General features: G+C 35.0%; 1 protein-coding gene across 2 annotated transcripts in view; it reads right to left on the bottom strand.

The window, feature by feature from the left end:
- Positions 1-22,433, bottom strand: part of LOC150108554 (putative rRNA-processing protein EBP2) — a 114,244-nt gene that overhangs the window by 56,624 nt on the left and 35,187 nt on the right. For both annotated transcript variants that reach the window (XM_090415984.1, XM_090415985.1), the window contains exons 4-6: positions 17,665-17,788; positions 6,887-6,976; positions 26-101 (exon numbers count right to left, since the gene is read on the bottom strand). In XM_090415984.1, coding sequence (XP_090272110.1) covers positions 26-101; positions 6,887-6,976; positions 17,665-17,788 — 290 coding nt within the window. The remainder of the gene's footprint in view (positions 1-25; positions 102-6,886; positions 6,977-17,664; positions 17,789-22,433) is intronic.

Here is a 22,433-nt window from a genome sequence, read left to right on the forward strand (position 1 = left end):
TCATTATGGCAATAATATAACATACCTTTTTTGTATTTTTTTAAAGAGTCAATCATTTCTTTTTTATTTTTTTGTCTCTTTTGAAGGATTTCTTGCTGAAGCTGAAAACAAAATATAGATGAGTGGTAAGGCTTATATATATATATTTTTTTTTTTTTTTTTTTTTATTTTTTTTTTGGGGGGGAGAAAGTCAAATTGCCATCATTGTAATCCTTGTGTCTTGTGATTCTGATGTAGACTGTCCTACCTGTTTGGCCATAGCAGGAGAGTTTACAACTGTAAAGTATTTAGTGAACACCCAACAGGTCTTTGGGGGTGCAGATAAGGGATGTCAATTTTGTATATAGTTTGTAAGTAGTCTTAACATCTACTGCCATCCCAAACCCAGATTGGGAAGAACCTAGCATTAGATGTTCAAGTTTTTGCTGATGATGCAAACATAGACCAGGGCAATCAGATGCTTACAGAATGATTTGGATAAGCTGGAACAGTGGACAAATGATAATGGCTATCAATTCAATACTAGTAAACATAAAACTATGCATTTTTACATGAGATTTCCAAAAAGCATATTATATTGGTGGGATTATGTTACAAGAAATTGACAAGACTAGGGATCTTGGAGTTATGGCAGATAGGAACCTGAAGTTCAAAAGTCACATTGCAAATACAGCTCAGAGGATGACTGCATGGTCAATTGAACACTGATATGTAAGGAAGTCATTTTGCTTATTTACAAGCCCCTGATATGACCTCATCTGGACTACTGTGCACAGATTTGGTCTCCTGGGTTCAAAAGGAATAAAGAAGCATAACAAAGTTGATATGCAGATTATGGAATGTAGATTCCAAGGACAGACCAAGTGTGTATGAACTGTGATAAACAGGAGAAAGAGGGGCTGATATGATAGTGGTCTATAAACTTCTGAAAGACTGTTATAAGTTATCAACTGATGAAATCTTTCATTACATGGAATGTGAAAGAGAAAGGAAGTTGGCTTTGTGTACAGTTAAGAAAGGGGATGAGAACTAGACTTATCTCACAGAACAACAGAACAGTTTGCTCATTGAAGTAGTGAGTATATCAAGTGTGAATGAATTTAAGAGAAGGTATAACAGCTAGTATGGATGACCTATGACCTCCCTCAATGAGTCCTTGTCTCCATGAAGGTCTCAGATATTATTAACTGGTAATTAGCTTATGGAATTAACAATGCATATAAAGGGTATTAATTAAAGGCAACTTTAATGAATAACTTCAATATTTCGGCAATATCACGTTGCCATCTTCAGGAACATAAAAATATGGTATGTGCATGCAGGCACTAACACAAGCAAATGAGGAAGAAGGCAAGAAACTAATATTGTTCCTAAAGTCCTAATGGTGCCCTCTGGCGGGCTAATTGGGTTGTCTTGGCCGTTGGGCTGAAGTTCTCATAATGTAAGTCTCCCAAATTTGGGGTAGTTTCATGCACCCAAATTTGTTGAGGTTTGGAACATTTTTCAGAGATGCCGATGATTCCTTGAATAATCTTTCATATTTGAACTTGCTGCGGTGTATTATTTTAGTTTTCTTCCAATGAATTCTATGGCAGGTATCTAAGGCATGGTCTGCCAGCTCAGAGTGGCTGCACTGGTGAAACCGGATGTAGTCTTTGTGTTCTGAAATCCTGATATTTGCTGTCCTGCCTGTTTGGCCAAAGTAGGACAATTTGCAGCTGCAAGGGACCTGGTATACACCAGGTAGGTCTAGGGGAAGTGGTCTTTGGTAGAGCAGATAAGGAATGCCAACTTTTTATATGGTCTATAACAAGAAGTCAGGTCATATTTATTTTCTCAGAGGTGCCCTAGATGTAGGGAATGGTGATAGATTTGGTGTAATCTTTATTGTGGAGGGGGGTTGTGGTTTACTGGTTTTAGGGATTTTGGGGATTTTTTGGGGGTTATGGCCATTGGCTAAGAAAGTGTTGAGGATGTGGTTTAGTTCAGTGGTTAGGGCATCGTCATCTGAGCAGATTAATTTTTCTTCCCTGTTATATAGTGTTTTTATAACCCCATATTGTTGTGAAGGGGGGGTTTTGCTGGTGAATGTATCTGCCTATATGGGTGGGTTTTCTGTAAACAGAGAAAACCAAAGATCCATCAAGCTGGCGAGTGATTAAAGTGTCTAGGAAGGGGAGGGTGTTGTTTTCCTCTTTTTCTAAGGTGAACTGGACTCTGGGGTGTTGGTTGTTTAAGTGTGTTAGGAAGGAGTGGAGTGTATCTGAGCCATGTGGCCAAATAGTGAACAATCATCTAGGTATCAAAGCCAAATAGTGGGTTTTTGTGGGGCAGAGTTTAATGCTTTTTCTTCAAAGGTCTCCATAAAGAAGTTGGCCAAGGGTAGGGAAAGTGGTGAACCCATGGATACAATACTACCTTTGGTTGCCATACTTCCCGACTTGTTCCTGATTATGGCAATTTGACTTTGCAAAATTATTGGAAATATTAATTAAATTTTATTGTACTTAATACCAAGTCTTTTGTTTAAAATATTCCCTATCTGCATTTATGAGTTGAGCACATGTAACAAAAATTTGAAAAACAGCAAATGCAGATTGGTTACATCTAAAGTAATAAATTCAATTTCTGTTTAAAATGGATAATTTCAATTTTTTTTTTTTTTAACTTATCAAAAAATTCCCAATTTCTAAATTATTACTGAGTAACAATTGTATATTAGAATAATAGTGGTGGGTGGTATATGATGATAGCTGCAGTTCTGTAGTTGGTGGATTGAGTGATGTAGACAGATTTGCAGAGCGGGTGCCCTCCCTTGAAGAGTCTTTGGACTCCCTGGAGGTATCATGTAATAATAATAATAATAAAGAAATTTTTTGAAACCAGTTAAGAGTTGTGATAACATGAACGACAAAAGCAATTTAACTAGATATATGTATTTAGTTACTTTTACATGGCAGTAAAATCAGGTTAAGTTAACTAGAAGCAAAAATATGCTCTAAAGATGAAGACATGCATTCATCTTTTCATTTAGTTACTTTATACCAAGAATAAAATCATCAACACCACACAATTTATATGAATTAATAGTTTCAAACTGATTGACGACATCATTTTATTTATAGTACTTAATAAAATGCACAAGCACCTACTAGACGTTTTGTTTATCCATCCATCCATCCATGAATTTTATTAGAATTTGGGATCTTGACTAAAATGTGTCAAGTAATCTTAATTTAGGTTTAAACTGAAAATCCCACTTTCAGTAAAAAATTAGACAATGATTCAATATGCCTCTACTATAGCTGAAGAGAATTTCATAGAATTTGGTACTCAGGATCTCTATTAAAATTTTTAAAGTCAATTTTGTTTAAACTCAACAATTTTAAATAACAAAATGATATAAAATTGATTAAAAAAAATCTGTTAAAAGTGACACTATGTTACAGATGACAAAAAAGTCTTGTGATAATTTGATACCTACAATGTATCCTAATTATAGATAATTATTATCTATAACTAGACAAAATGCAACTTTTTATGAGTGTTTGGGATCATTTCTGTACTTGTTACCCAAACATCAGCTTCAAAAATCTCATCTTTTCCCTTAATCCACCATCCTTCAAACTAGCTATGCGATGAGTTCAATACAATTTAATAGCTTTATTATTTGTAAAATACCAATCAGTCTGATTTCTGATTAACACTTTTTGGTGTGTCTTGTCTAGGAAAATCCATATATGCATGAATAGCCATACTTTTATTTTTTTAATTTCCACATGTCAGGTGGTAGAATTTCATTGCCCAGTGTGAAACCATTGCCCTGCAGTAGTTTCACAAAATTAATAAAAATAGAAAAAATCCTTTGCTCAAGTAAGGTATGAACATACTATGGACTAACAACATTTTGTGGATGGGAGTCACAAAAAATTGTCCTACAGATTATATTGAAACTGTACATCTTTCATAATAATATTATGAAAGATGTAGAGTTAAAGCTAAAAGGTATGTTTAATCTCTCTTGATTGACTATGGTTAAAAGCAAAAGAGAGACCAGATAAATTAACTACATACATATGGATAACAATGACATCTTGATATTTTTAATCAGCATTTTCCAGTGCAAATATGCAGGTGTTGTCTTTGCATATCTAATTCTATTGATATTGGTACTTTCCATAAACACTTCTTCATGTATGTGTGTGTGTGTGCCTGGCCTTCAGTAAGTTTCTTTAGATAAACTTATTCCATGAGGTGTTCCTTATGTGCGTGAATGTAACTAAACAATAAACCCACAGAGTCAGATTCTAAAATCTGAATTCAGAAATTCAAATATTAGCAGTCAGATTCAGAAATGGCAAAATAAAAAAGGAAAAGAATAATGCAAGAATCATACCTGGGAAAATTAAGAAATAAATTTAAACAAAAACTGCAATGGTCAGATCAGTAGGAATAATAGTAAAAGACTCTAGGATTTCAAAAAAATGCATGAGTGCATTTTTTGTTAATGTGGTGGCAGGATTTCCTTCCCAAAAACCTGGTTTTAGCAAGCCAGAATGAGAATACATACAACTGGCAGACACATAACTATGTAGATATGATTGACTATCATGTCAGAACGTTAGTAGGTATACGAAGCCAAGTACTTGGCTGTGACATGCTGACTGGATTTTAGTATAGCAACAAACATAAGCCTTTCCACACAGTTGGCTATGACAGCTCATTAAGCCTACTTAACATGTTAATGGGAAGATGGAGGACTATAAGGTCTGCCTGCTTTTTCCACATACAATGCATTTTTCTTTGCTTAATAGTAGTTATTTAAAGTTAAGATGAAGTTGGGATGTGGAATACATGGTGCCATATTCTTTACTAAGTATAGCACTTCTGGAATGAGGCTAATTCATCTTATTTAATACTCAAACTACCTATGTGGTAATGACCACCAAGGGGGAAAAAAATGTTTCAACTGCAAAATGGTAACTATATGTCAATTCCATGTGCTTGGAACATTAAACTTCGACAGAACAGAAAATCTCATTAAAAGAACTTTGTTCAATTCAGGAATCCCATAACTTTTATAGTCCTACAATAAAGAAAGAGTTCATAACTACTTAAAAACACTGCTATATTAAATGTAGTATACATTAAATATATTGGTCTGACCACACATGGACTATTGCATTCAGATTTGGTTGCCCAGTTTTCATCATGATGCAAAAACACTAGAGGAGGGAAGGGAGTCCAAAGATGAATGACCAAAGTGAAATCAGGACTCTGGAGTGTTGGTTATGAAGAAAATTTGAGGGAATGTGGATTTTAGAGTTTGGTGGATAGGAGGAAAAGAGGAGATATGATAGAGAGACCTTCAAATTAGTTAAGGGATTCTATCAGACTAAACCAGGGGTCGGCGAACTGGGGTAAATTACCCCAAGTGGGGTAAAAGATTTTTTTTTTCCAATTTGATGGAAGAAGATTTTCATACTAATCATGTAAAACCAAAGATTTCGTAAATAAAAATTAATATGTAATGGTATACAAAATGCATATTTATAGTGTAAAAATGCTTCTCAGTCCTCCATTTCTTTGCATTTTCTTCATTTAGTTGAGAATAGATTTTTTTAATTTTTGAATGTGGGAATGGATTAATTGATTTCCCATAAGATATAATGGAAAACTGGGTTTCGAGAGACATACTTTGAGATACGAACAGCGGTCAGGAATGAATTAATTAAGTTCGTAAGTCAAGGTACCACTGTACTTTGTTTTGCTTACTGAGGAGGGAAAGCAAATGTCTTCAGAGGACGAAGAAACAGCAACAAAAAGGGAGCAATTCACAAGTGACATAAAATAAAAATTAATATGTAATGGTATACAAAATGCATATTTATAGTGTAAAAATGATTCTTCTCACTCCTTCTCCATTTCTTTGCATTTTCTTCATTTAGTTGAGAATAATTTTTTTATTTTTTGGATTTTTTTTTAATTTTTGAATGTGGGAACGGATTAATTGATTTCCCATAAGATATCTTAACTGGTGAATTATATAACCAGAAAGAAAAAATCACTTCCCTTCTAACCTAAGTTTGGCTTCTCCACAAAGTGCACACAATGATATATCACATGCCAGAAGAATTGCAAACCAGAAATATGAGACTGTACATTGCATCCCACACCATGGGTGAATACCAAATGCTAAAATATGTACAGTGCTCATCATAAATGTCGCAATCAACTGCAACATAACTTGACACCCTATGATGATGGACAATGTCATGTGTATATTAGTCTAGTCAGAAGAGAAGCAGTTATGTATTAAACTATCGAGAAACTCTTCTTCACAGCATTAATTATGCCAGATGTCTCGATTTGTATTATCCCCTTCTTCAGTCATAGTTCATCTACTTCATTAACTTTTCATTGTTGTTCATTACCTTTCTGCTCAATATGCAGCAGGATCTTTTAAAATCATAAGCCAGAAGAGCTTATATTAACTTTGGTATTAACTATATCATCATTTTTGTATATCTAATTGTAAAATTTTAGGATTAAACTCAACTTGCCTAGCTTTCTTTAGTTTTCTAAAAAAGGCTTTACTGTTTTTCATTATCTCAATAGCATTATTCATTAAACATAATTATGATTTGAACCTAAATCATTAAGAATGTTTAATGATCTCTCCAATTCACATGCTAATTAGAAAATGAATTCGAAATGAATACTTTATACAGACACTAACTTACTTTTCTTACCTAAGAAAGAAAGAAAGTAATTAATATGTACTTTGCTGATGTAGGAAGACCATGAAATATTCACTTTCTAAATATAATTCCAACAGAGAAATTTAATAGTAATTATATTTTTCATTTTTCCTGATGTTCATTACCTTTTTACCATACTTTTTCATTTCTCTAAGATTTCTAGCCTTTTCTGTTCTTTCCAGGGATGCTTGCTTGCTTAGTAGTTTTTCTCGAACCTTTCAAAAACAAGTTTTTTGGTTCTAATTCATTGCATAATATTAAAAAAATTATTAAAAAAGTACAAATTAAAATTAATGTTGTCATTTTAGTTACACTACAAATATATTCAGAAAGAAATAATGTGTTAATGCACTTAACACGTTATTTCTTTCTCACCAAACAAATTTTTTGACAAATTTTACCAATACTAACTTTTTTTTTTTTTTGACAAATTTCTACAGGGTGTCCCAAAATTCACGCAAGATTAAAATTTAGCGCCATTTGTGTGGTAAAGTGTTGCCAACGAGAAAAAAAAGACAGCGTGACAGCTGACAGTTCAGGGTTATTAAAAATGACCACACACACACACACACACACACACACACACACACACACACACACACACACACACACACACAGTGAAGAGAGTTCGATGAATGGATTATGGAACAACAAGTGGATGCTTATTTTTCAAACAAAATCATCTTCAGCAATGAGGCTCATTTTCATCTTGATGGCTTCGTTAATCGACAAAATTGTCGCATTTGGGGTTCAGAAAATTCACGAGTGATTGTTGAGAAACAAATGCATCCACAACGTGTCACTGTTTGGTGCGGATTTTGGGCTGGAGGCATCATCGGTCCATTCTTCTTCGAAAATGCAGTTGGTAAGGCAATAACAGTTAATGGTGCTCGCTATCGCGACATGATAATACAGTTTTTTGTGCCTAAATTGCAAGATATGGATGTGGACGACATGTGGTTTCCACAAGATGGTGCCACATGCCATACAGCCCGAGAAACAATTCAATTACTGCACAAGTCATTTCCTGGTCATGTAATTTCCCGTTTTGGTGATCAGAATTGGCCACCCAGATCATGTGACTTAATGCCGTTGGACTTTTTTCTTTGGGGTTTTTTGAAGTCTAAGGTTTATGCCAACAAGCCCACAACCACCCACACCTTGAAGGAGGAAATTGAGTGCTGTATCAACGAAATTCAGCCACATTTATGCAAAACAGTCATGGAAAATTTCGACAAAAGAGTGCGTACGTGCCAGCAAAGCCGTGGAGGCCATTTACCCGATATGCTATTCCATGCATAACCCTATAGTGTATATTTTATGAATCAATAAGAAATTACAATTTTTAATTAAAAACCTGTGTTTTCTATCAAAATTATTTCTTGCATGAATTTTGGGACACCCTGTACAAACAACTTTCTTCTATTTACCCTTACATTCCCTAAGAAAAATGACTAATCTGTTAGCAAGGAACTTTCTATGACTTATTTTCATGGGCATTTTTTTTTTTTTAAATTTTCTTATTTTTCCATCACTGTAAACAGCTTTATCATATGCTTCTTAGTTGATACAAACAATGTTTGCTACAGATTTTATCATTTAGACTTTTCTCTCATGTTTATCCCAATAATAACATATACTTAAATCTAAAGTTCAGATTTGAAAATTTTTTGAATTTGATTCATTTCAATACTTGGGTACTGAAATAATCACTTTTTATCTTGCTCAGCACTAGGTGATGATCATTTCCTATTTCCATATGTTGAAGAATCACACAGGAAGATACATTTCACAAACTTTCCCATTATTCATGTTGAAAGTTTTACCACTTGGTTATACTATAAATTAAAGATGCCAAGAAATTATACTCTTGGTTTAATCCTTTATCTAATGTAAGCAAAGAAAGTTTACGTCTGAAGTATTTTCAGGGCAACTCGTATGTAGAAGCTAATGACTTCACATCAACTGCCTTGGTATCCCATAATGCAAAACACATATCCTTACAGACAAGTATAATGCTATGCATTATGGGAAGATTCACTACCCAGACTTCAAGAAAGGTCTCATCAGTGGGTGCAGATTGAGAGGTGATACCAAGGTTGAAGTAATGCAGAAGTCATATTTCCATATCCGAGTAACAAAAAAGTTGTCACATATAATTAAATTACTCTGGATTAGAGATACTGGAAAATGTTGAAAGTTTTTCCACTTGGTTATATATAAATTCAAGATGCCAATATTCTTGGTTTAATCCTTTATCCAAGTGTAAACAAAGAAAGTTTGCACCTGAAGTATTTTCAAGAGGGACAAAGCTGTATAACTGAGAGGAGACCTCCACATGACCTTTAAAGGAATGCAGCACACCGACCAGAGCTTCTGACCTAATCCCAATCCTCACTCTCTTGTAGTGAGGATTGGGATTAGGTTAGGCATCTACCTGGATACTGAACAAACAAAAATAGGCTGGCAATTTGGAATTTAGCTGGCCAAATTGTATTCTTAATGGCTTAAACCACAATATAAAATGATGGTACAACATGACAGAATTTCATGCCAGCAGGGGCATCGCCCAGTTAAACAAGAACCCTGTTGTTTTTGGCAGGAAACCAGGGAGAACAGTGAAAAGTTTGCTACTGGAACAAATCATGAAACACACCCCAACTCAACATCACCAGAGTTCAAGATAGGTACTATCAACATAAGCAGCCTGAATAGGAGTGACTGAAAAAAAATAAGACAAAATCTGGTGAGATATTTCTGAGCAATAAATACAAAATTTTATATTCAGGCAATGACAATCAGGGAAAAGAAGGTGCAGCTATAGTACTGAACATAAAATAAGAGGCTAATCTTCTTGAATGGCAAACAATATCAAGTACAGTGATGTTAGCAAATCTCAGAAAGGGGAAATGGACAATGGGACTTATTTGTGCCTATGTTCCCACAGAAGGTTCTACTAAGGTAGAAGTGGAGGAATTTTTTGAGGCTTTAGAGAAAGCAACTGACACAATGAAAAACAAAAAGTTGGTCCTTGTTCAAGATCTAAATAGCAGAGTAGGAAATGATTGTCAGACATACAAAAATATTTTGGGAAAATTTGGAGAAAAGAGCAAAGCCAATGATAATGGCAAATACCTGTTGGATTTCTGCTCAGCATATGGACTCGTTATTACTAACACAATGTTCCAACTTAAAAATGTGCACAAATTCACATGGAGAGAAGAGGCAAGGAATAAGAAAAGTCTCAATGACTACGTTATTTTGATAGTGATGTTATCTCACTGGTGCAGGACACTAGTGTACAGAGGATTTGAAATTCGAAGTGATCACTATTTAGTCTTGAGCAGGCTGAAACTGAATTTCATATTGAAAATAATAACATGTAAGAAAGTTTTAAAGCGAATAAAAGTTGAGCAGCTCTCAGATGTGAAATGTAGACTAAAATACACAAACATTATTCAAGAAAAAATGAAAGAGTTTGAAAAGCAGAACCAAACCATGGAGATTCAGTGGCAAATCCTGAAGAAAACATTGAAACACTGAGACAACCTCACCACATGGTGAGGTTGTCTGCAAGAATAGAAAAATCAGAACTCCATAGTGGACACAGGAAGTTAAAGAGGTAGTGAAGGAAAAGAAGAAAGCATATAAAAGTTCCTGGCAAATAAGCCAGCTTGTGCTCTTAGAGAGTAAAGAGACATGTGTAAGAAAGCTAAACACTGTGTAAAACTAGCTAAACAAAAGTCATGGGAAGATTTTAGTAAAAACATAGAAAATAAATATCAAGAAGGTGGCAAAATATTCTGGAGGCTGTTGAAAAAGTTCAGAAATGGAGGAAAGAGTACTGTGAAAGGAATCAGAGATGATAAAGATGACATGCAAACTGGAGAAAAATATATCCTTGATGTATGGAGTGATTACTTTGAAAAATTGCTAAATGAAACAAGCAGTGATCACAGCACGGTAAAAAACAATCAACAGACATGCAATCAGGAATATATATCCATACTTAAAGTTGAAAAGCCATCAAAAGCTTGAAATATGGAAAGGTAGCGGGAATAGATGATATTTGACCAGAAATGCTCAAGTAGGAGGTATAAAGGTCTTACAGTGGCTGCATTGCACAGTTCAGAAGGCCTGAACAGAGAGGCAAATTCCAGATGATTGGAGTAAAGCTCTCATAGTACCCATTTATAAAAAGAGAAATAAAACTGAATCTGAGAATTACAAATGTAGTTCCCTACTGAGTGTTCCTGATGCACGTATACTTGACAGTTGAGAAGCTTTATGGAAGGGACGTTTGGTGAAGAACAAGCTGGATTCAGGCCAAATAGAGGCTGTCAGGATCAGATTTTCACTTTACGAGAAATAGTTGAGAAATCATGAGAATATAATAAAGATCTGTATTTAAGTTTTGTAGATCTGTAAAAAGACATATGACATGTGCCAAGAGGAAAAGCTATTCAAAATGCTACAGTTGTATAGTATCAATGGACAATTATATCAAGCAATACTTGGTCTTTATTTGAGTTGTAAGTCAGCAGTTGGAATTGAAGGCAATACAGGAAGATGGTTTTGTGCTAAATCTGGTGTGAGACAAGGATGTACATTATCCCCTCTGTTTTCATTATCTATATGGATCACATTATGATGGAAAGTGGTATTAAACCTGATATCAAAATTGGAGATGTTAATGTCAGCTCTTTACTTTATGCGGATCATGTTATACTTCTAAATAAATCCAGTAGAAGTCTGCAAGATTCCTTGACTAAATTGAATAGCTGTTGTAATAGATATGGTATGAAGGTCAGCAATAACAAGACAAAGAAAATGAAAATAGGCAAAAACATTGAAAATATCAACTGCATTGTGAATGGAGATCCTACAGAACAAGTAAAACATTTCGGCTACTTAGGTATGATTTTTAGTGAAAATGGTAAATTAATACGGTATGAATAAATTTATATAGAATAAGAGAAAAATTAGTCAAAACACTAAATTAGCTGTATACAAGACAGTGTTAAAACCAATTTTAAATTATTGATCTGAGAGGTGGATTTGAAGCACTTGACCAAAGACTAGAGACCACAGATATGAGTCCTGAGAAAGGTTAGAGGCGTGAACCAATCGATCGCATCAGTGGCAATATCATTATTAACAACACGGATATTAGGAAAGAACTTTACATTGTTAGCATTCAGGAATGTGTTAGCAGAGCTACCGTATTTGCAGGCGTATAAGACGCACCCTCTTTTTTGTACACATTTTTTAGGGAAAAACTTTATCACTGAATATTATAATGAATTTATAGTATTTCAAATATAAAGTAATAAGTAGGTCTACTTTTAACAAATACCTAATCTAACCAGGAAAGAGTACCCACCTTTTAATCTTCTTCATCAAAACCCAGAAATTCATCTCCAGAGCTAAATGAAGAGACACTTGAAACCTCTCCTAAATCAGAATCTGAGTCTGCATACAACAAATTGTCCTCTGTACCATCCAGTGCATTACTAATGCCGCTTGATGAATAATCATTTTTTGTAGATCCTGCTTTTCTGTGGTCTAAAATCCAAGTATTCAGTTCTGCCTCAAGTTCTGGCCACTTTGTAGGTTATGTTTACTGTGAGTTGCTTTTTTCAGATCCTCTTCCTGATTCTGCCAAGTTCTTATCATTTTCTCAGTTGGGGGTGGCCCGAAATGCCTCTCTGCAGCACTGTTTCCATGTTCTTTAGCATACGCAATCACACGTGGCTTGTATGCAATATTGTAGCAATGCCAACATTTTTCAGCAAAATTTGCCAAGAAATTTAGAGAAAATTTAATGGCAGAAATTTATCACCATTCACAACAATCGCGACAATTGGAAAGTTTAAACAAAACAGGAACACAGCTGTGATCATCGATAACAGAGCATGTGCATCCACTGAACTCTACGTAACTGCAATGCTCTCAACACGGAGCAAGGAAAGCAAGAAAGATATCACGTAACTCGGAACAGAGAAAATTTCCAGAAATGCAAGTAATAAAAAAACGGGTATCGGTATATAAGGCACACCCTGTTTTTCAGACCGATTTTCAAAGGGAAAAAGTACATTTTATATGCTGGAAAATATGGAAATCTCAGGTGGTATGGTAACTTAAACAGAATGAGAAAGGAAAGATTAGCAAAACAAGTGTTCCCTGCCAGGTTGGCAGGAAAAAGACCCAGAGGAAGACCAAGATTATAGATGGATTGATACAGTAAAAAAGTGCCTTAGAAGATAGAAACATAAGATCTGATAATGTTGGAGTCTTGACAGGTAACAGACTGATTTGAAGGAAAATTGTAGACGGGAAGTTAGTAATGACATCCCTTGAGGGTACATCATTATCATCATCAGGAATTTGATAATGATAATGATGTATTTTCAGGACTGGACAACTCGTATATAGAAGCTAACGACTTCACATTGCTTGCTTTAGTATCCCACAATGCAAAGCACATATCCTTATGAAATATTATAATTTCCCAGTATGGGAGTGTCACTACCCAGACTGATTTGACCTTTTTTGAAGTCTTATCAGTGAGAGCCAAATGGTCAAAATTGGTCTGGATGGGATCCTTCCCATAATGCATAGCATTATACATGTCCATAAGGATATGTGCTTTGCATTATGAGATACTAAGGCAAGTGATGTGAAGCCATTAACTTCTTTATATGAGTTGCCTAGTCCTGAAAATACTTCAGGCACAAACTTTCTTTGCTTACACTTGGATAAAGGATTAAACCAATAATATATTTTCCCATTATTCCTCTCCCACTCAACAATATGTACCATAAAAAGTAACCAAACAGGGCCTATAATTTTTGTTCCAATGAGACCTCTATTATAGCAGAATTCAGCCATATATGCCACCAGCCTATCTAATGGCTACAATTCCTACACAATCAAAAAATAATAATAATAAATCCACAATCAGAAGAAATGCTTCAGAAGGATTTTAGTAATGCCATCGCCACCCCCAATATTCAAGGTGCATTGAAAGAGAGTGATAATATTAAGGAAATACAACCTCTGCACAGCCTTTAAGTCACACTTGAAAACAGCTACTCTTATCCATTTTCCTAAAGACTAATTCTTCCTCTCTTTCTTGGTGTATATAGTCTGCAAGTCTGCTCATTATGAAGAGACAAGAAGATCCACTATTATCTGCATAGAAGACATAAAAAATGCATCTGCAACTATGACTATGTTTAATCAGGTCTGGCAGACCATTCTTTATAACATATAACACAGAATCAATTGGCATAGAACACTTCCATTGCATCAAGTGCAAAAGTTTGTTTTTAGAATCTGCAGCTACCCTCAAAACTAGCTTAATCTGAATAAATATGGATGTGCAAACTTTCCAAAATATGGGAAGCCTAAATCCTCCAAAATTCCAGTTTAAAACCAAAGATTCAGAGCAGGTGCTCATAGATCGTGCTCCATCTATGAGCACCTGCTCTGAAATACAGGCACCCCTCTACCAACCCATCTACCTGGAAAGTGGGTGTCGAGGTGATGAGGAGGTGCTCCATCTTGTTGGAAGTGTAAGCATCTGTCATGGTCATCGTTATCTAATTGTAGTATTAGGTACCCTTGTGGCATGTCCAGATACACACCACCACCAGCAATGATAGATTCCAAAAAAAAAAAGAGTCCATACACTTTCTTCTTGCTTATGGCACAAAACAAGTTGGCCTTAAGAGTGCCACAAGCATGTTCTATAATGCCATGTGGATTTTAGCTTCCCCAAATTCTGCGGTTGTGTTTACTTGCCCACTTATGTGAAAAGTGCACTTGTCAATGAAAACGATCTTGTCCAAAGAGTCCTCATTTTGTTCTATCCTACTGATCATTTCCATACAGAAATCCTGGCATATATTCTTATTGTCTTTCTTCAAATGATGTACAAGGGTAAAATTGCGAATTTAGTAAAACACACCAAAAACTGATGTGTTTCACTACATTATGACACTCGCTCAGCTTTCGTATGTCTTCTGATTTATTCTTTGTTCTCCTGCAAAGTTGTATAGACCCTTTTGAAACACCCTGTATTTATAACAATAAAAATTTAAAAAAAGAAAAAAAAAGAAAAGAAAATGCAATACAAACACAATTCATGAACTCCTGGATATCATTACAAGTTTATGTCTAAAAGAACTGGTACATCCAATTATCTTCACTTCAGAGCTAAACTTTATCCTTGAAATTAATACTGCTACTTGCTAGTTTCTATATCATTCTACTTGAACTCTACATATATAATCATGCTGTTAACCTCCAAACTTACTGATTGTTTGTAGCCTTCTGTCTATAACTCCTCTAAAAATTCTGACAATGAAGTATAAACCTCAGTGAAATTATCCATGTCAACTTTTGACTTCATTTTGTAAGGTTCAGGCTTTCTCTTCGAACCTTTTATTTAAATAATATTTGTATATTTGGGTTTATAGTACATATCTGTAAATTGTTAAATTTTTATTCTTATTAAAACATCCTAAAGGTTTTTTTTTTATATGATAGATGATAGATGAATCTGATGTTTCATTTTTATGTGATAGATGAATCTGATGATATAAAGGAATAAAAAATGCATTTAAGTGAAAACAAGAATGAAATTTAGAAATCAAGAAACTAGTATACTGACAATCAGTATAACAGTTCCTAATATACTAGTATATTAAACTTCTTCTAAAGATCAAGACGAAGGCATCTATGGAGGTTGAAAATCAATGCAGTCAAGAGAGGTGAAAGCTAGATTTTTCTCTCACAGTGCAGTATGTGATTAGAATGACTTGCTTTGAAGGTGGCAGGTACAGGTAGTGTGAATGAATGCCAGATAAGGTATGAAAGCTGGTGTGGGTGATATGTTTCCCCCCATTGAGTTCCTGACTCCCTGTAGGTCTCTGGTAATAATACAGAACTGAAATGTTTGCTAACATAAATGAGACACACTTGTGGTCTGTGATGAGGCAGGAGGGTCAATTCTATAGCCTGACTGCCTCCCCAAAATTAGAATAAATCACAGGATAGCTAAATTGGTGCAACTGCAAAACAAGATTCGAAATCTCAAAGAATGTTTTCACTGTCTAGTAAAAAAGAATCTCAGAGATGACAGAAAAGTGACAAATACACAAGAACCAGATGAGTTAAGTAATCACTTTGGTAAGGTTCATAAACAGACCCATAACCTGTTTGGAAGGAGTAGTGGATGAAGTAGAGATATTGCAAGAACTTGACAAACACAGCAGTGAGACTAGGTGGGATATCAGCACAGATGCTAAAAGAATGTGCAAGGTAATAAGCAATGACCCTAACCACATTGTTTCTCAACATGGGCATGATTCCTAATGAGTGGAAAGAGAACAAGATAATTCCATTACACTAAGAATGATGCAGCCAATCATAAACCAATCTGAATCTATGAAGTAGTCACATTAAAATACTGGAGAGGTTAATCAGAACTTGCATCCAGAGGTGGGTAGATAACATTTTGTTCTTTTATAGAGGGAAAGCATGGGTTTGAAGTTATGCTTTAGCAATCTCATTTCATTTTACAACAGAGTATGATAAGAGGAATGGATATAACAATGCTGCTGGAATTTTTCCAAGGCATAGGATTCCATATAACTCAAAAGAATGGATAAGCATAAATATGTTTGTAACATAGATATGCCAGTGGCTGAGCGAGAGGTATCAGAGTGACATACAGAGTTGCTCAGTTTAAACAAAGGCAGGTAACCATTGGGATATCACAGGGATCTGTGTTTGGACACTGTTGTTTATTTATTAAGAATGGGGATTTCTAGAGAGAAAACATCCAATTATATGTTGATGCAAAGTTTAGTCAGATCATAAGAGACATATATGATAAGAGTGAATCACTGCAGGCTAATTTGAAGAGTGATTATATGAATAACTATTAATGAGTGTCAGTTTAATGTTGCTAAATGCAAAATTATGCATTTTGAACTGAGGACACTGTAGGCTAAACATTATAATAATTGGAATTTGCTACAAGTGGCTGATGAAACTAGAAACCTAGAGAGTGATAATAAGCAGAGTTAAAACTCTGAGATCACATTAGTATGGTGGTTAGTCATCATACTGGACAATTGCAGTGAAGAGAACAGTCACTTGTAAGAATGATTAAGTTATTTTTCCACTTTACAAAACATTGATAAGAACACATCTGGATAAGTGTGTTCAGAGAGAGGGCTGGCTGGGTTCCATGGAGATGAGGAAACAATCAAAAAGACCCATATAGGGTAAAAGACAGTATTTGGTCTATGGATATTTTGCATGAGGATAGGTTAAGGTCTACAAAAACAAAAAAAGAAAGCAGACTGGTAAGCGGCTCTTATAATATAGATATGAGATTTGCAGTTTCTGTGTGTGTGTGTGCGCATGCATCTGGAAGATGTGTAAAGGTGTAGTAAGGATACACATAAGCTACTCATTTTTCCCATGGCATGTGGGATCAGTGAATGAAATGAAATGCCAGTGGGTAATGTAAGTGCATCCTCAGTGAATGTTTTCAAGGAGAGGCAAAATCTGCAAAGAGTCCTCCCAAAAGTCCCTAATTCCTTGGGAATGACAATATACCATATAATATGAAAAAATCTAAAATAACCTAAATCAAAAGATAATGCAGAAGGTTTGAGTAGGGAGAGAACATGCACAGAATAAATGTAACAAAGACCAAACAATCCAAAGTAATTTCAAAATATCCTGCTGGATTAAAACATTTTAAAGAAGCTCATTATAATACTAAAACCAAAATACAAACAAACAATATAAAATGTAAAGACACTTATTTTTATATTTATTACTTTATAAATACTTTATATTACAACAAAATGTAAACTGTTACTTTTTGCATATGAACATCTGACTTGGCCATCTGAGCAAAATAATCGTCTGGTCGTTTTGTCAGAATTCCAAGCTGTTTCAATTTAGGTATACCTTTCAGTACAGCTTCTTGTGCCTGCTGATAGCTAAAAATTTCAGTAAAATATTAGAAACAGTTCTATAAATATCAGGGGAAAGAAATGCTCACTATTTGCAAATAGTATTGCTATCAGGAGTCTGGAAAAACTAATAACTGGTATGAGACCTAACACAGAGAGTCAGGGAAACTAAATTATAAAGGGAGGAATGGTGCGAATGTGAGTGTAAGAGCGACAATGGTATATAACTGTGTTAATGACAGGAATGGGCTTTGTCATGGAAATGTTGACGAGGCAAGAATGATTTCAGGTTTGTGTTTGTCTGGTTCTGACACATCATATGTGTGCAAAGATGTCTACATGTATAAGACATTAGAGAAGAATAGAGATCTGCAAGATATCCAACTGTGTCAGGTAGACTGCAAACAAGAGTATACAAAAGACATGCAGGTAGATATAGACATGTCTGTACACAAATGCTAGGAGTATCAGAAACAAAGAGGTAGAGTTTGTTGCCTTAGTATGTTGCGACCTCAGATTGTAGAAATTAGTGAGGCCTGGCTATCAGAATCAGACCTACTAACTGGTATTGAGTGTCATGGGTACAGTATTTTTAGGAATGATAGAGTGGATAGGAGAGGAGGGAGCATGCTGCTAATGATATTAGATGACTTAAATCCAGTTAGAGTTGAGACCTATGAATGTAGTAATACTACTAACAATATTTCATGCGACAATGAGTTTGAAGCCATCTGGTGTGAGGTGGAATCTAACAAGACAAATTACATAGTGGGGTATTGTTATTACAGACCTGGTGGATCGATTAGTGGTGATGAAGAAATGCATCACCAAATAGAAAAGGTGAGCGCAAAAAGAGTAATCATAATGGGAGATTTTAATTATCCAAATATTGATTGGGTAACAATAGAATCTTATGAGAAGAATGAAAATACATTTATTGAGCTGTTGCAGGACAACTTCCTCAAGCAGCATGTGATAGAAAGAACTTGAGGTCAAAGAGTGTTAGATTTGATTATAGTGTCAGAGGGTGTTTCAGTTAAAGACGTAACTATTCTGCCTCCAGTGATCATGTAGTACTCACTTGGGAGGTGACTAAGTTTATGAATGTTCCATTCAGGAAAGGTTACATGCTGAACTAGAAAGCAGGAAATTATGACCAACTGAGTTCAGTGGAATGGGATCGGTTGCTGGATGGAAAGAATATCGACAGTGCATGGGAAGCATTTAAACAATACTTAAACAATGCGATATCAGAATGTGTTCCAAAAGTTCGAATAATAAATAGAGTAGGAGTCAAATAGATGTGCAATCTTATTAAGCAAGAGATTCGTAAAAAAAGGACGACGTGGAAGGAATACCGTTTGCATAAGGATGACGTCCGTTATGAATGTTATAAGCAGCAGGCTAGAACAGTCACAACTGTTGTACGGAAAGCAAAGTCTGATTATGAAAAGAAACTGGCTCTACGTGCTAAAGACAACTCACAAGAATTCTATCGATATGCTGCAAGTAAAAGAAAGAATGAATATGAAAGAATAACTCTTCTAAATCCAGATGGCACGAGGGTTACAGATGCAGAAGAGGTTGTTCAGTTAATGAGTGCCCATTTCGTTAAAAGCTATAAACCTGGTGAACGCAACATTGAGCTCACTGTTACCTTCTTCACTAGATGAAGAAAAGCAGGTGTGTAAGGCCGAGGTATTAGAGCTGTTGCACAAACTGAATAAGAATTCATCAATAGGGACTGATGGAATATCAGCACGTGTGCTAAAAGAGTGTTCAGCTGAACTGGCTATTCCTTTGACCAGGATGTTTAATGAGTCTCAGAACAGGGAAGATTCCGCAGGAATGGAAGGAATGTATGGTAATTCCAATGCACAAGGGTGGTGCAAAGACCAATGTATCCAACTACTGATCAATTAGCATCTCAGGAGTGGTGGTGAAGATTTTGGAAAAATTGGTTAGCATTCAGAAATGGGTTGAAAGTGAATATCTACTTTGCAATGAACAACATTGGTTTACTAAGGGAAGATCATGTTTTAGCAACTTGCTCCCATTCTATAACAATGTTACCATTGAACTAGACAAGGGGAATGGATACACCATGATACTCTTGGATTTTGCTAAGGCTTTTGACAGAATAAAGCATGGCAGACTACTGCATAAATCGGAGAAAATGGGTTTGGGTTATACAATATTAGCATGGATAAGAGGATGTTTGACTGATGGATATCAAAAAGTGGTATATGGGGGATAGTCTGCAAGGTTTAAGGTAGTCTCAATGGCTGCCTTGATGCTTCCATTCTAGTGGACTCATTGCCAGAGCGATCGCACAGTGACAGTACGAAAGCAACTTCGACTAGTGCTGCCTTTTAAGGCACGAGGCATGAACAGCAAATCTCCCAGTCAGAGGATGAGTCTCAATAGATTGCAGTATGGTGGCTGCTCTTCTACACCCTTTCAGGGTAAATGTCAGGAATTTGATGATGATGAGGTTTAAAGTAACAAGTGGTGTACCGCAAGGATCAGTGTTTGGTCCACTGTTATTCAATCTATTCGGGAAGGATTTGACAAATAACATACAATTATTTGCTGATGATGCAAAGATAAGTAGGGTAATCAGGAATGCTGCTGATATACAGTTTTTGCAGAATGATTTGAATAGGTGTCAGTTCAATGTCAGTAAATGTAAAGTCATTCACTTTGGCATGATTAGATATCCAATGTCTTATTATATTGGTGGGATTAGGCTAGAAGAAACTGATGTGGCTAGGGATCTTGGAGTGTTAATAGATAGGAAGTCGAAGTTTAGGGGCCATGTGGCAAAGATCGCAAATACAACTCAAAAGATAATTGCAATGCTGAAACGAACATTCATATGTAAAGATAAGGATATTATTTTGCCTTTTTACAAGACCTTGATAAGACCTCACTTGGACTATTGTGCGCAGGTCTGATCTCCTGGTTTCCGTTGTGATTTTGATATATTGGAAAGAGTACAAAGGAGAGTGTTAAAAATGATATCAGGATTGTGAAATACTGATTGTGAAGACAGATTGAGAATTTGTAGACTGCAGACACTAGCAAACAGGAGAAAGAGGGGTGATATGATTGAGACTTACAAACTTCTGAAAGGTCATACAGGATTTCGATTGATGGAATTTTTCAATTTATGGAGGGTGAGGAAAGGACAAGAGGGCATCCTTGGAAGCTGAGAATGAAGGCTGCTAAAAAGGGTGCGAGGGCTAAATTTTTCTCTCAGACGGTGGTGCATGATTGGAATGGATTGCCGTTGGATGTTGTGAGTGCAAGCAGTGTGAATGAATTCAAGAATAAGTATGATAGCTGGTGTGTGTGTGTAGTATGTAAGACTGACTTCCTGGAGGTCTCTCTTAATAATAATAATAATAAATAATTTTTTAAAAAATCAAGCACACAGTCCATTTCTTTTTCCTTTTTTTACATTGCAAAAATTCAACTGCCTTGTAATAATTAGTTTTTACTCTAAAGTTATATCAATATATCAAACAAAACTTTACAGCAATTTATATACTAAAAATTATATTGCAGTACAAATTTTTACAGGTAACCCTCGTATAATGCGGATGTTAGGTTCCATAGAAATGTCACATTATGCGAGACTCGGATCACATAGAAAAAGTAGGGTTATGTTCCGAAATATTTTTTTTTTTTAATTATATAAACAACGACATATCCAACAAAAAAATATTTTTACTTAATTCAGGTAATTCATATAAGTTAAGAAAACAAACTATAAACAAATACATAGTATAAAATTATAAAAATACAAATTGTATGTAATCTTCATTGCACATAATGCATAAATGTTTTAGGCAAAATAAAATAAAGTGCATATTTTAATCATCATCGTCTTCAAAACGAACATTTCATAGATGTTCTTTATTTACGAGTGGCCGGACGTCGTCATCACTTGAAATCTCTTGGATGTCATTTGTATAATTCTCATTGCATACTTCGGCTGGTTTAGTTATCAAGAAGTCAGTAATTGCAATTTTTTTTTTTTTTATTAAATTCATAATATGGAGCTAAACAAATATCCAATTGTCTCATGAATTTTCTGGAGTGCTCCATCGAGGGATCATTATCAACTTCCTAACTTTCTTGCCAAGTACAATTCTTCTGCTGATTTCTTTAAATTGAATTTTCCATAAATGGGTTCATCACAATTGGAATCTTTGGCAGAACTTTCCCCACCATTTGGTTCAACGTCATCTATTAATTGTACCAGTTTCTCCTAATTTAAATCTATTTCCCCATCAATTAATTCACTAATTTTTTTCAACCATATTGCAAAAGCCCTCTAAGTGGCCATTACTATAAAAATAAAATTTTTACATAAAGCATTATATATTGTATGTAACTCACCAGAAAATAAAGAGCTCAGCTTGAGATTAACACACTTATGATTTTTAATGCGCTTTCCTGGCAGAAAACGAAGACAATTTTCAACAATAAACACTTTATATGATAAACAATTGATGTACATGTGTGCTAAAGGTTTTTCCCCTAATATTAATTCAAATTTAACAAATATAAAATTTGATTTTTAAGTCGCAGGGTGAAAAATATATGAAAAGATAAAGGGTTACTACAATTTGTAGACAGCGTTATATCGAAACCACTTTATATA

The sequence above is a fragment of the Typopeltis vanoorti genome, chromosome 3 (assembly GCF_054136105.1).
Source record: "Typopeltis vanoorti isolate ZY-2024b chromosome 3, IOZ_Tvanoo_1.0, whole genome shotgun sequence".
Taxonomy (NCBI): Eukaryota; Metazoa; Arthropoda; class Arachnida; order Uropygi; family Thelyphonidae; genus Typopeltis; species Typopeltis vanoorti.